This window comes from Mesoplodon mirus (assembly GCF_964341445.2).
Source record: "Mesoplodon mirus genome assembly, chromosome: 16".
Lineage (NCBI taxonomy): Eukaryota > Metazoa > Chordata > Mammalia > Artiodactyla > Ziphiidae > Mesoplodon > Mesoplodon mirus.
In genome coordinates this window covers 328,988-343,427 of record NC_138992.1, presented here as the reverse complement: position 1 = coordinate 343,427, position 14,440 = coordinate 328,988, and the positions used below count along the sequence as shown (strand labels likewise).

Sequence of the window (14,440 nt, the reverse complement as noted above, 5' to 3'; positions counted from 1 at the left end):
GTTTTATTCATCATTTCAAAGAACCAGGTTTTCATTTCATTGATTTTTTTCCATTAATTTCCTATTTCAGTTTCATTGATTTCTGCTCTAATTTTTAATATCTGTCTTTTCTTCTGCTTACTTTGTACTTAATTTGCTCATCTCCTAGTTTCCGAGAATGAAAACTTGGATGATTGATTTTAGATCTTTCTTCTTTTCTAATATATGCACTCACTGATATAAATTTCCCTCTAAGTACTGCCTTTATCACACCCCACAAATTTTAAGTTGTATTTTCATTTTTATTCAGTTCAAAATAGTTTAAACTTTCTCTTGGGATTTCTTCTTTGACCCATGTGTTATTCAGAAGTGTGTTGTTTAACCTGCAAGTATTTGGGGGTTTTCCAGCTATCTTTCTGTTACTGATTTCTAGTTTAATTCCATTGTGGTCTGAGAGCAGATACTGTATTATTTCTTTTCTTTTAAATTTGTTAAGCTGTGTTTTGTGGCCTAGAATGTGATCTATCTTGATGAAATTATTTGATTTGGAAAAACTGCCATTTAATATCTTGTACAAATGAATCATATTTATTAAAGTGAGTGTCTGATAATCCCAAAATATAGATCTCCGGTGGGTCTGTTTCTACTATCTGTTTTTGTTTCTAAGCAGTTCTGGCAATTTTAGACTGAAATTCTGGTGACTGTGTATGAAAAACTGTAGAGATAATTTGAGGCTCTGGTTTACTTTTGTTTCTAGCAGGCAGCTGGGATAAGGGCAGATCACCTGAATCCCATCTGGGACTGAGCTGACTGGAATTCGGGTGTCTACTCGAGGACTGGTCTACTTATGGCTCACCCTATGCCTTCGTGTAGCCTTTCAGGAGTCCCAGTAGAAACATGGAATGCTGCCAAGGTCCCCTCTGTGGCTCCTGAGGTGGTGACATGTATGCTGGGCTGCACTGACTGCCAGACCTTGGCCACACGTCCTGGCTCCTCGGATGCCTGCAGGAATATTTGGTCTATTTTGTTCTTGTTGTACAGGCTGGTCTCAGTTAAGTGAATCCACCATCACAGAAAGGAGAAATCCCAAGCGTCTTGAGAAACCAGTTGTGTAGTCTGGTCCTCCGCCTTTGTCCTCTGACTGAGGCTGGGGCTTTCTGGATAAGGCCATAAGTCCTAATTACTGGGCGTGCGTGAGGCAGGACTTAGAGAACCCGGGTCAGCATGTGCGATCAGGGTGAGAGTGAGAGGCCTCGGGCCGGGCAGCCTGCTCCAGCATGACCAGGACCAAACCCTGCAGTCTGACCTCATTACCCAGGGGAGAAGTCAGACTGCAGCAGGGCTCCACTCCTGGTTGCTGGAGGCTGCTCCCAGCCTGCCCCCCAGGCCAAGCAGGCAGAGCCGGGGGCCAAGGGCAGCAGTTAGTGTGCCCGGGGCCAGCAGACCCAGAGAGCCAGCTCTGGAGTCGGAGAGATGTGTGGCTGAACTCCAGGCCATTGTTCCCTGGCTGCAGCTGTGGGAAAGCACCTCCCGGCTCTGTCCCGGTGTCCTCATCCGTTCCTACGAGGATTAAACAACACGATGTGCAGATGCGCATACGATAAAGTCCTTAGCTCAGTACTGGCACACAGGAAACACTCAGCAACTGGGAAGCGTTATTTTGCACATCTTTTCACCCCTCAGCAGGAGGGACCCCACCCCTCTGCGGGGGGAGTGGCAGGGCTGTGGCTGTGGGATGAGGAGTGTGGGAGAGTGTGTCGTGTCGGCGGAGTCCAGAGCACAGTCTACTCCCGGGCCCAGAGCGCTTCCATCGAGTCAGGGCAGAGCTGGGAACTGGGCAGCAGGAAGGAAGGTGCCCGGCAGACGGCACCCCTGGCTGAGGGCGGGTCACCCGCACAGGAGCCTCTGACTCCATCCCCAAGGCAGGCCCCAGGGTCACGGGCTCCCTGTCTTACCGGGAAACGTGGGCCGCCTGGGTCACAGAGCAGACGCCGGCCTCAACCACCCGCCCCGCGCAAGCGGCCTCACTTCCCGCCCCACAGGCCGGCCCCTCGCAGCCCCGCAGCCCCGCAGGGCCCCCCACCGCGCCCCCTCTAGCCTCCCACCTGCCCGCCGGCCCCTCCATCTCCTCATGGCTCCCCAGACCAAGAGTCCCATGCTTCTCCCTCGACCTCTAATCCCCTGCTCTGCTTGGGGTGGAGGCACCCAGGCGAGAGACACCGCCCCACGCCCTTGTTCCGAGAAGGCTTCCAGCCCCCGAGGGGAGAGGCGGACTCCCATGACCGACCGGGGAAGTGCGGGAGCGGGCGGGCGGGGCCTCCGCTCAGCTCAGGGCGTCGCCTGTTCTCCAAAGAAGAAGGAGACGCCTCCTCAGGGAAGCGCTGCTCCAGCTGCTCCACATGCGGCACCCAGAACCGGGAAGGAGCAGCAGGGAAGCGGGGCTGGGACGGCTGCCGCGTGGGTCTGGAGGGAAGCCTCTGCCCGAGACACGGGCGCAGCTCACGCGCAACGAGAAGAGACGTCAGAAAACCGGAGCCACGTGGTCCTCTGACCGCCCAGCAAACCGCAGGCCCCCCGACATGCCCTGCGCCGGGCTGCACGGCCGCCTCCTCAACTGTCTCCCTGTCCTTCCCGCTCCATCTGGCTGAGGGAGCTGCTCTCACACCCGGCCCAGGTGGCACCGGGATGGCAGGGCCAGGGCAGTGCCGGGCCACCATAGAGCAGGGGGCATATGCATCCCGCAGGGCCCAGGGCCGTGACGTGCAGCCGGCAGGAGCAGGACCCACTGCACGGGAAGAAACGCGTCCGGGGACCTGCTCTGCCCTGGAGCCGGAGGTGAGGCCCTGCCCGTCAGCCACCGCACCCCTTTACCAAGGAAAACATGGGAGGCCACAAAACACATCTGTGGACACCACCACACCGCTGGCCCCACGCAGGCTCAGATCCCTTCCCACATCAACGAGCCCGGTCACCACGTGCAAGCTCAATCTCTAAACTGAGCAAACTGCCAAAGGCCCCTCGCACCTTCAAATCCCCCCACAATACACACTAATACTGCTGGCCTGTGCTGGGGGCACCCAGGCCACCAGGGGCCTAGCACCTGGCCCGGCCCCCCTCGGCTGCAGGGGAGGTGCTTCCTCCAGCCTGGACACACGAGCTGACCAAGGGATGGCCCCTGCCCAGACCGACGGCTGCTGTGCCCAGGGTCCTGAGGGTCGTATCCAGAAACCCCAACGCCCTGCAAGGCCAACCCAGGGCCGAGGGAGGCGAGCCTCCTCCCTTCCCTTCGGCTGGCACCAGTCTTCCCCATGTGGCCTGGGAAACACTCCGATGTGTGGCCCAGAGCTCCCAGGGAGACCACATGCTGAAGAGCCCCCGAGGGGTCTGCCAGGGGCCAGGGCCAGTACCACGGACTCAACAGCTCCCCAAACTGCGCAGTGACTGGTAGCTGCCATGCGAGCCTGGGGCCACTTTGCCCCGGCGCTGGTGGCCCTGACGACCTCTCCTCACGTTCCACTGGCTGGGGCAGGGCCCTGCGTGCTGTGCACGCCCAGCTTGCTGCTTCCTGCTGAGCCAGACTCTCCTCCAGCTCACCGAAGAGCTGCCAGGAAAACCACCCCCGGGTCAGGAGACAGGGCCAGGCCTGAGGCAGGGGCCCTACCTGCAGTGGAGAAGGTGGCCATCCACACCGTAATCCTGGTAAATCTCATAGTCCTTCTCAAGAAGACCTCCCGACGGCGAGGAACTGAAACGCAGCAAAATGAAAAGGAGACGTGAACAAAAGTGCAACCATTTAGAAACACGATACATCAAAAATAACACGCCTTTCACTTTTCAGAATGTGGGTGCTGTCCTTTTAGTTTCCCATCCACAGCTCCTGCCCACAAAGTCGTCCCCTTCATCTGGTCTGAGTATTTCTTGTGCCCTCACCACCCCTCCCCGGTGCCTGGAACGTGGCCCGGATTGAATGGACTGGAGGCCCACCGCCCTCCTACAGGGACAGCCCACTATGGCCCAGGTCCACCTCAGAGCTGGGGCTCTGGCCGATGAGCTGCGGCTGGGCCTGGGCCGGGGCTGGAACCCGAGGCAGGTGAGGCAGACACACTTCCGCTCACACAGGGCTCACACTCCGGGTGCAGTCCACTGCAGAACGAACCAGAACCTCAGGCCACTGTAGGACCAGACCGGAAACAGCTCCAGGGATGGCTCTCGGGCGGGGTGCATCTGAGCTGTGGACAGGAAAGAGGGCCGGCAAGGGGGCCGCACTGGGCATAGCCTGGGAACAGAAAGTGGCCACTGTGCTGAGACGCGGAGGGTGGTGAGGAAGGGGACACGGAGAGGCTCGGGCCAGGCCACCAGGCCCCATGGGCTGGCCAGGCCAGGAAGCCTGCACGCCCCTTCAGGTCAGGGGGCAGCTAACTACAGCCTGTGGGCCACGTCCAGCCTGCTGCCTGTTTTTGTATAGCAGGTGAGCTAAGAATGGTTTCTATATTAAAATTTTTTTGTGTGTGAAATGTGAAAACTACATGAGATTCAAATCCCAGTGTCCGTCAGGAACACGACGTGGGAACACAGTCCCATTCGCTCATCTGCAACCGCGACGTGTGTGGCCACGGCAGAGACCACAGGAGGTGCTTGCATCACTCAGCGTGGCGCAGGCCCAGCGATGCAGCTGCACGTCATCGGCCTGAGTGCCACACGCACGGCCGAGCCATGACATTTCACCGATGCTTTTACTACCCCACCTACCCACAATGCCACAGCATGAAGAGAGTGGGCCTGTACTGTCCTGCCTTTCAGGCGCGGTGGCACGCGGGCTCTTTGCTGCTGGGTCGGTAGGACACACAGCCCTGCTGGAAGCACTGCAGTGTCCCAATGTGCACAACAGTCAGAGTTCGAAATGGAAATCTCATCGCAGCAGAATTGCTTCACAAAATGAAAATGAAAAGGACGCTTACACCAAGTAAGCTCCCAAGTGGCTCATTTGTTAGCCAAGCAAGGAAAGCAAGGAATGCTGCTCACCGATGATGAGTTTATTAAACTGTGTTGACTGCAGCAGCTAAAGTTATGTGTCCAGAGAAAAGAAACCTGCTTCAGACTATCAGCCTCTCGGCACGGACAGAGTCAAGGACAGTGAGAGCAGCACCTGCGGCCAAGGACCGGAGGGTCCCTGGGCTCCTGAAGGCCGCACATTCCTGACACTGCTCTGCAGCTGCTACTTCACTCAAGCAGTCAACACTGAGTTTGAAGTGACTGAGGAATTGACGTCTATGAATCATCTCTGTGGAGCAACTGCAGCTGAAATTACTGCCAAAGAAGCTGAGAAAACACCGAATTCAGTCCAACCTGAAGTGGAATCTGCTAAAATGTGTTAACAACTGATCATGCTAAAACACGCGTGTCAGAAGAGGCTGAGCTGAGGACCCACAGGCCCGCACAGGTGGGTGTGCACAGGTGGGTGTTCACGGGTGCGCACCGCGCCCCTCAGCGGCAGGCGCTCTGCAGGACGCACCAAACGCGTCACGAGTCACCGGCCGCGAACGTCCTCTGCTCTCCTGGACTTTGCCCTCACCAGTTCCATGGGTTTCTGTCAGAAACAGAAGCGAAACCTCCCGACCTGACCTACTACACAACAGTTTAACAGCTTGAAAGGGGAAAGTTTTACTGCAGTGTTTAAAAAAACTCACGACCTAGACTGAAATCTTCTGTTTGAGAAAAACCTCTACTCGACCACTATCATCCAACATTGAACATGAGGGTTTCTTTCAGATTTGAGAATGCTTCTCAATGAATTCAACCTAAAATTACAAGGCAAACAGAGCTTATATGAGATACCGAGACTGCAGTAGAGTCATCTTGACGACAGTGAACGTCTGAGTCACAAATACTATCAGCAGCTGTTTTATCATCTCCTTCCCGTGCCACAAAAATTAAAACAAGAAGCAAGATCTCCGTTCCCACACAGTTTCGCAGCAGATGTATTTTCTGAGCTCAAACCACTGGTGACCCTCAGAGGTACTGCAGGTTTAGTCCCAGACCACCACAGCAAAGCCAGGCACACGAATCTTCTGCTATCCCAGTGCAAACAAAAGTTACGTTGAGGGGCTGCCCTGGTGGCACAGTGGTTGGGAGTCCGCCTGCCGATGCAGGGGACACGGGTTCAAGCCCTGGTCCGGGAAGATCCCACATGCCACGGAGCAACTAAGCCCGTGCGCCACAACTACTGAGCCTGCGCTCTAGAGCCTGCGAGCCACAACTACTGAGCCTGCGTGCCTAGAGCCCACGAGCCACAACTACTGAGCCTGCACACCGCAACTACTGAAGCCCGCGTGCCTAGAGCCCACGAGCCACAACTACTGAGCCTGCACACCGCAACTACTGAAGCCCGCGTGCCTAGAGCCCGTGCTCCGCAACAAGAGAAGCCACTGCAACAAGAAGCCCACGCACCGCAACGAAGAGTAGCCCCTGCTCACCTCGCCGCAACCTGAGAAACCCGTGCACAGCAACAAAGACCCAATGCAGCCAAAAATAAACAAACAAATTTATTATAAAAAAAGGAAAAAGAAAACAAACCATAAGGCGAAAATAATGGCAAATCTGGTTGCGTCACAATCAAGGACACCAGGGACCAGTCAGCAGGCATGCGGGGGTGCTGGTGAGAAGCGAGCCCTGGGGTCCATGAGGGCTCCTGCACCCTGAACAGTCAGCCAGCAGCTCCAGAAGAAAGTGTGCAAAAGGCACAAGCAGCCGATTCACATCTGCGAGATTCTGCCTGACCAGATCTGCTGGGTAAGCCCGGTCCAGGGCCGCCCTGCCGGTCACTCACCCCAAACGCTCCCACCCGGGCCCCGGGCACAGAGGACGAGGTGCAGGGCTGCCCCGGGCTGCAGGGTGCACGCAGCTTAAGAGCAGTGTCCTGAGGTGGGGAGCACAGCCCACAGCCCACAGCCCCCAGGGCACAGGAACACGCTGGGCGGTGGATGCACGCATGGAGCAGTTTGGGGACGACGCAGGAAGAAGGATGACAGGAAGAGCCTGGGCATGGAGGATACGAGGATGGTAAACCACATCCTCTCGCCGTATCAGGGATCCCCAGGAAGCACCCCCGCTGCCATCCCACCAGACCAAGGACAGGTGCTGGAATGGGTGAAGCATGACCCTAACCCTACAGGTTACTGATGAGAAACACACCTAAAGCACATGGGAAAGGACTGCCGTTCAGAGGCAAATACTAACCATGGAGAAACTGGCCGACGCTGGTTCCAAAGTACACTTCAAGGCAAAAAACACCAGCAGGTAAACAACGTCACGACAAAGGAAAAATGCATCAGGACACCTAACTGCAAATCTATATACAGCCGATCCACAGCTTCCACACACAGGCAGCAGCAATGCGAGACAGGAAGGAGGGACAGACCAATTCCACCGTCTGGGGAGACTTTACCTCTCGGAATCGATAGATCAGGTAGACAAAAAATGAGTAAGAAACTCAACTGACACAGTTAACAGATTTGACCTAACAAACACACAGAGAACCCTGGACCTAACAGAGAACAGAAATTTCTGAAGTAGTCCTGAAATCATTTAAAAAATTCAGGATTTAGGCTACAAAGCAAGTCTCAAAAAAAAATCATGCTTTCTGGCCAAAATGAAATTAAGTTCACAATCAAGAACAAGAATGGAGAGTGACCTACAGTTTTGGAAATTAAGACGTTTTCTACATTACAAATGCGTCAAAAAAGCAATCATAATTAAAAGCAGAAAATATTTAAAATTGAACAATGAAAATTCTACATACCAAGAGTCGTGTAATAAAACTAAAGTAGTAATGCTGAGGGAAGCGTGACTTCAAAAGTTCATTTCAGAAGAAACAGTGAAAATAGATGAGTTGAGTTTCCAACAGTAAGTTAGTAAAAGGCTGAGAAAAAAATGTCCAATAAATAGAAGAGCAGTGACACAGAAGAGGCTCTTGAGAGCCGGAGCGGGGTCTCTGAGAGGACTGAGCACGTGGAGACCCTCCAGGAACCTGCACAAGGCCCGGCAGCAGGAGCAAAGGGCCTGTGTGGACAGACGTCCACGAAGGAAGGGGCACCAGGGCAGCCTAGGCCAGTGTGTCTGTGACTTAGGTCAGCAGGCCTCCATAAACTAGGATTTCAGACAGTAAATGCCTGGACATTCCTGCAAGCAGTAAAGAAAAGGAATCCACACAGGTCACAGGCCTGGCTGGTGAGCAAGTGCTCTTTGCCAGACACTCTAGGAACAGACAGTGTTTCAGAGGAAACACTCCCACTGTTGATAAAAAACCAGGACACACAGAACAAGGAGAAAAGTATAGGCCATTTTCACTTATCAACATGGAAAAAAAAGCCTAAATAAAATATCCGTAACCTGAATCTATTTGAAAAATTACACAGAGTATCCCAGGAACACATGAAATAGATGATTGTTTAAAAATGCTGATTGTAGTAGTGCCTGGGGCTGCTGGAACCAGCACCACAAAGTGGGCATCTTAGAAGAACAGACATTCACTCTCGCACAGTCCTGGAGGCTGGGAGCCCAGGATCAAGGTGCCAACAGGGCCGGCGCCTCCTGGATGCTTGGAGGTAATCTGTCCAGGCCCCCCGTCCAGCTTCCCGTGGGGCCAGCCATCCTTGGCGTCCCTCGGCTTGCGGCCACAGGGCTCCAGCCTCTGCCTCGGCCATCAGGGTACTTACTGTCCTGTGCATCTGTCTTCTTGCAAGGACGCCAGTCCTGCGGGACTAGGGCCCTGCCCACTCCAGGGTGGCCCCATCTCAGCTTAACTTATGATGTCTGCAGCAGCCCTATTTCTCAGTAAGGCCACATTCACAGGTGCTGAGAATTAGGACTTCAGCATATCTTCTGGGGGAAAAAATTCAACCCACAATAGACTAAGAAAATGTACTGGCTGAGGTTCCGCATCCATTCATGCTAAAAAGCCTAATAATAGAAAGGGATGCGGGGCCTCCCTGGTGGCGCAGTGGTTGAGAGTCCGCCTGCCGATGCAGGGGACACAGATTTGTGCCCCGGTCCGGGAAGATCCCACGTGCCACGGAGCGGCTGGGCCCATGAGCCATGGCCGCTGGGCCTGCGCGTCCGGAGCCTGTGCTCCGCAACGGGAGAGGCCACAGCAGTGAGAGGCCTGCGTACTGCAAAAAACCCAAAAAAACCCCCCAAACAAACAAACAAACAAAAAAATAGAAAGGGATGTGGCAGCCCGATGGACAGTGTCACAGTGTCACACGGACAACAGGCCAGCAGCCTGAGCACAGGGACAAGCCCTCCCTGGTTCATCCTCACTGTGAAAGTGCTGACCAGCCTGGGACAGCTGGCCAGTGTCACCGCCAACCCAGGAGACAGACGGTGAAGTCTACTGAAACTAACAAGAGCTCAACAAAAGTGTGAAAACAGGACAAATAAAGATTCACGTCTGTAAACCAGTAACGATCACATGACTTTATACGGTACCTAAAAATAAACCTTAAAAAAACATGCAAGTCCTTGTGCAAAAAAGTGTAAAATGCACCACCTTCATCTATGGGATAAGGTGACATAATCAAGGTGCCTACTCCCCACAGATCCAACACAATTCTAATCCATGTCCGAACAGGGGGTCTTGTGGGAACCCGATCCCAAGCTGACCCCATGATCCGAGTCACCACGCTGCATCCAGGACACTTTTGGAAAGAAGACACCCCCACCCACAGAGAGCGGGCATGGGTGCTGGACACGGTGGTCAGCAGAATCCTAGAGTCCAGTCCCTTCACCTGACTGCAGGATGAGCCAGCACCCATCACAACCCAAGGCAAACGGGAGAGTATCTGAGCCCAAATGCTGTCAGATCTGCTGGACAGGAGGAAGCAGCCAGCCTGAGCTCCATGAGGACACCAGAAGGGCCGAAGGCTGCTTTTAAAACTCGTTTGCTTCCTCCTTGGGGTTCATCCCGGGCTCCGGCTCCTGAGGACAACTCCCAAACTGCCTATCAGCCCACTCAGGCCCACCTGGCCAGGCCTCAGGCTCTGGCCCGAGCCCAGTGTGTGTCCAGCACCCACGCTGACCTGCCCCCACGCGTGTCCGGCTCCCCATGCTGTGCAGCAGCAGCAGAGCCAGTCTCGAGTCCCAGAGCATCCGACTCTGCCCGTCTGCCCCCCGCACCCTCAGCACACGACACCACCGTCCCTGGCCTGGCACGTCATTCTCCAAGGAGCAAATGGACCCACCATGTAAGTCGGCTTTCGACTGCTTTGTGATTTCCACTGTCCCCAAGTGAAACCCAGCCTGCCCGGCCCCTTTCCCGCCACCCTCTCCCTGCCCAGCCTCCAATTCCAGATCCTCCCTGGTTTCTTTCTGGTAACTTCCAGCCTGTTTGATTTTCTCCAGGCACGTGTCATCCAGCCATTCCTTCTGGACTTGGTCTCTTGAGTGCTGGACCCCGGGGTCGACTCTGGTGCCTGGGACAGGGTCTGCTCAGTACCAGCTCTGGGGTACAGGCACTCAGGGTGCAGCCTCTGGGGAATGGATACTTGGGGTTCAGGCCCTGGGGTATGGGCACTCGGGGTGGGCCACAAGAGCTGGGGGAGACGTCCAGATGTGCGAGGCCAGCAGGAGGTGGGAGCCCTCACTGTTCGCCAGTCCCGGAGGGGAAACGGTCACCTCTGCACACAGCCACGGCGGCCGCTGGGCAGGGCAGACACTTCCTGGGCTCTGCCACGCTGCCGACCACCTCAGTCCTTCCTTTGTAAAACGGGGGAGACCCCCTCTCCTCCCTCCCAAGACGCGGTCGAGATCTGTCAAGCCTGGGCAGGGGTGCTCGGTGCCAGGTGGTACGGATCCCCACGGATCTGCGCCCTGGGAACGACAGGCTGGCCGGCCTGGGGAAGGCACCCCCTCCTCACACGTACTCTGCGGGGCCGGCTCTGGGGTCCCGAAGCCACGCTCGCACTTCCCCCAGCGGAAAGAACCAAGCAATTTTACACGTAGCCAGGAAACCTCCAGCCCCAGGCAACAGGTCCGGAGAGCACAGCAGGACAGCCTCGCGGCCGGGCTCCGCCGCCGGCGGGGACGGGGAGCGCGGCCCTTCCTCCCCGCACAGGGTCCCACCCCGAGGAGGCAGGCTGCTGCGGCCCCCGCGGCCCCCGCGGCCCCCGCGCCCGGCCCGGCCTCACCTGCCGCTCTCCTCCTTCACCGCCCCGAGCACGGCCTGCCGGCTGGCTCGCCCCACAGTCTCCTGCACCTTGTCGCCGGCGTCCGGCTCGGGCTCCAGGGACGAGCTGGTGCTGCCGTCACGGCTGGCGCTGCCGCCCCTCCCAGGGCTGTTCTCCGCCGAGGCTCTGGGCGACTCGGTGTTCTGCTTCAGGGTCTGCAGCTTGGCCAGGGGGATGATGTCGCAGTCCTGCGGCCGGTGCCACACCGTGCGCTGCGTGGTGGCGTTGTAGTAGTAGAAGCGCGACGTGTTGGGGTCGAAGAGCTCCCACCACTGGTTCTCGCTGGTGCGCTTGATGCGCACGCCGGCCGGCGGATCCCACACGCACTCGCCCGTGACCAGGTTGGCGTACATGCGCTCGCGCGTGCGCGGCTCGATGATCTCCACCCACTCCAGCCTGGGGAGAGGGACGGCAGCGTTAGGGTGCGAATACCCTGCCCATCGGGCCACCCGCCCTGCGTCCCGTGTCTGCAGAATGGCTCATCCAGCACCAGACCCGTCCTCGTATCTGCCAGCCTCAAAAGCAAGAAATCTTGTCACTTATAAAACCGACGCATACCTAAATTCCATCCACTTCTGATTTTCTATATGCTCATTAGGGCCCAGCCGTGGGAGTGGTGGGGATCTTCCAACTGGCCCCTCTCTGCTGGTCCCACATTAGGGATGCCCTGGATTCTGGCTCCCTGTCCTCAGAGGCCCTGGACCACGTGCACTGCACACACTCCTCCCAGCCAGGGGCCAGGTCCCGACAGGATGCCCTGGCTGCTCTTAGCAGCAGCCACTGCAGGCCACCAGCACCCATCCACCTGCAGCAGAAGCGGACTCCACCATCACTGTGACGCCCCAGTCAAAAGCGGAGATGGTTCCCCCCCAGAGGCCCCCCGAGCACCCCCCACCCCAAGGAGAGGACTTCCATCCACGTAAGGCCTTTTTTTTGTTTAAGAGTGTAAATTAAAGCTATTCAGAACAAGTCAATTATAATGCCGATGTGCTTGATATCAGGGTGTGCTCCAGCTGACAAGGAGCATTTTTTTTTTTTTTTTTTTTTTTTTTTTGCAGTACGCGGGTCTCTCACTGTTGTGGCCTCTCCCGTTGTGGAGCACAGGCCCCGGACGCGCAGGCTCAGTGGCCATGGCTCACGGGCCCAGCCTCTCCACGGCATGTGGGATCTTCCTGGACCGGGTAACGAACCAGCGTCCCCTGGATCAGCAGGCGGACTCTCAACCACTGCGCCACCAGGGAAGCCCGACAAGGAGCATTTTTTATTCTGCTTCCAAGTTTCAACAAACAACAATCTTTTAAATGCCATGGACTGCTCTGCAGTGTGGATGCACCGTGTCCACTGTTCCTGGACTCTGTGATGGGCCTGGTCCTCACCACCACTGGGATGGTCAGGAGCTTCCAGGGGTTCGGAGAGAAGGGGAGGCACCCTGCTCCTTGAGTGTTTCACTTGGGAGCACGGGTGGGCTTTGGCAGAGGGCTGAGGGGGCAGCCCTTCTCTGAGGACCTCAGAGAACCTTCTCTGAGGACCTCATCCTTCTATGGGGACCTCATCCCTACACTTTGAGGCCAGACATGCTCAGGGTGGGGAGGAGAGAAGGCACAGTCCTGCGGGCGATGAGCCCAATCGCTTAGTATGTACACACACACACACACACACACACACACCCCACCCCCACCCCCCCTGCCCCGCAGCAGCCCTGCAGGTCTGGGTCCACAGTCATTTCTGGAAGCCGGCTGAGCCAAGGCAGGCTAGCATAGTGGGCAGGGCACAGCAGCTGGATAGTGTGGAGCCACAGAGAGGGCAGGAGATGAGAAGGGAGCAGGAAAGAGGGAGAGCCCTGAGGATCCTCAGGGCTGGAGGATGAAATGGGAAGTGGGACCGGTCTGTGGGGCTTGGCCACGTCTGAGCGGCCTCCCCCCGCCCCGGTCATCCAGCCAGCGAGCCCCCTCTCTCTCCGAGCTGCACCCCTCCCGTCTCCCTCCACCTGCGGTCGGTCACACTGGGCAGCTCTCGGTGGGGGAGGGCACTGGGGCTCCGTGCTTGCCCACGTGGGACCACTGCCTAACCTGTCATCCTGTAGAGGGAGGAGCAGGGCTGGGTGGGCATCCCGGGACCAGACGGCTCGAGGGACAGAGGCCGTGAGACGGTGTCCTAGACGTAGAGGACAGGAGGCAGACCTGCCAGCCGTGCTGTAGGGCTGCAGCATCTCTGGGCTCCTCAGGCCTCACGTGGCCGCTGATCATAGCAACCCTGCAAGGCCAGCTTCTGCAGAAGGTGGGGCTGGAGCCCTGGCGTGTGCCCGCTGTCATCATCTGTCCCCAGACGCCTCTCCTGGGCCCAGCCTTCGCCGCCATCAACCTGCTACTGGCGCCAAAATCTGCTCCCCAGCCACCTCGCAGCACTGAGTGGACCAGCCCCTGCCCTGCTTCTCTGCCTGGTGGGAGTGTGTGGCCCTCTCACCCCCTCCTGTCCTCTCGCCCCCTCCTGCCTGGATCCCCACGGCCGCCAGCTGGCCATTGTCCACACAGAAGATGGAGCAAACTTCTAACTTTGGGAACTGGGTACTTTTTTTTTTTTTTTTTTTTTTTTTTTTTTGCGGTACGCGGGCCTCTCACTGCTGTGGCCTCTCCCGTTGCGGAGCACAGGCTCCGTACGCGCAGACTCAGCGGCCATGGCTCACGGGCCCAGCTGCTCCGTGGCATGTGGGATCCTCCCAGACCAGGGCACGAACCCGTGTCCCCTGCATCGGCAGGCGGACTCTCAACCACTGCGCCACCAGGGAAGCCCGGGAACCGGGTACTTTTAACCAGGAAGCTGCGGCCGCCTGCACTGCCCTAGGACGGAAGGCACCGCCAGCATAGCTCAGCGGGCGCCCCGCATTCAGCCAGAGGATACGGGTGCCACCAGGCTTGGAGGCTGGTGGGCACTGCCCGAGGGCGCCCCCCACCCAGGGATGAAGGCGCCTGGAGACAAGGCCAGGAGCTCGGGGTCTTGCTCCCGTGAGGAAGGAAGCCCCGAGGTTCCGAGATTGCCCTCAGCTGACCGCCTGCTCTCCCCTCGGGCCGCAGCATGGGATCGGCTGGGACAAAAGGCAGACGCTACCCAAGGAAGGGCTGACCCAGCAGAGATGCTCAGAAAGCACTGGGCCAAACACTCTGAGCCCCAGGGAAGCAATAACAATGCTTATTTTTGCTCTAAATACACTTTCAAATGAATTTAACGGTGATGATTCTCTC

At 57.0% G+C, this 14,440-nt stretch overlaps 1 protein-coding gene across 8 annotated transcripts in view; it reads right to left on the bottom strand.

Moving 5' to 3' along the window:
• Positions 1-14,440, bottom strand: part of ARHGAP39 (Rho GTPase activating protein 39) — an 81,159-nt gene that overhangs the window by 21,192 nt on the left and 45,527 nt on the right. For all 8 annotated transcript variants that reach the window (XM_082600738.1, XM_082600735.1, XM_082600737.1 and 5 more), the window contains 2 exons: positions 11,163-11,597; positions 3,641-3,724 (listed from right to left, as the gene is read on the bottom strand). In XM_082600738.1, coding sequence (XP_082456864.1) covers positions 3,641-3,724; positions 11,163-11,597 — 519 coding nt within the window. The remainder of the gene's footprint in view (positions 1-3,640; positions 3,725-11,162; positions 11,598-14,440) is intronic.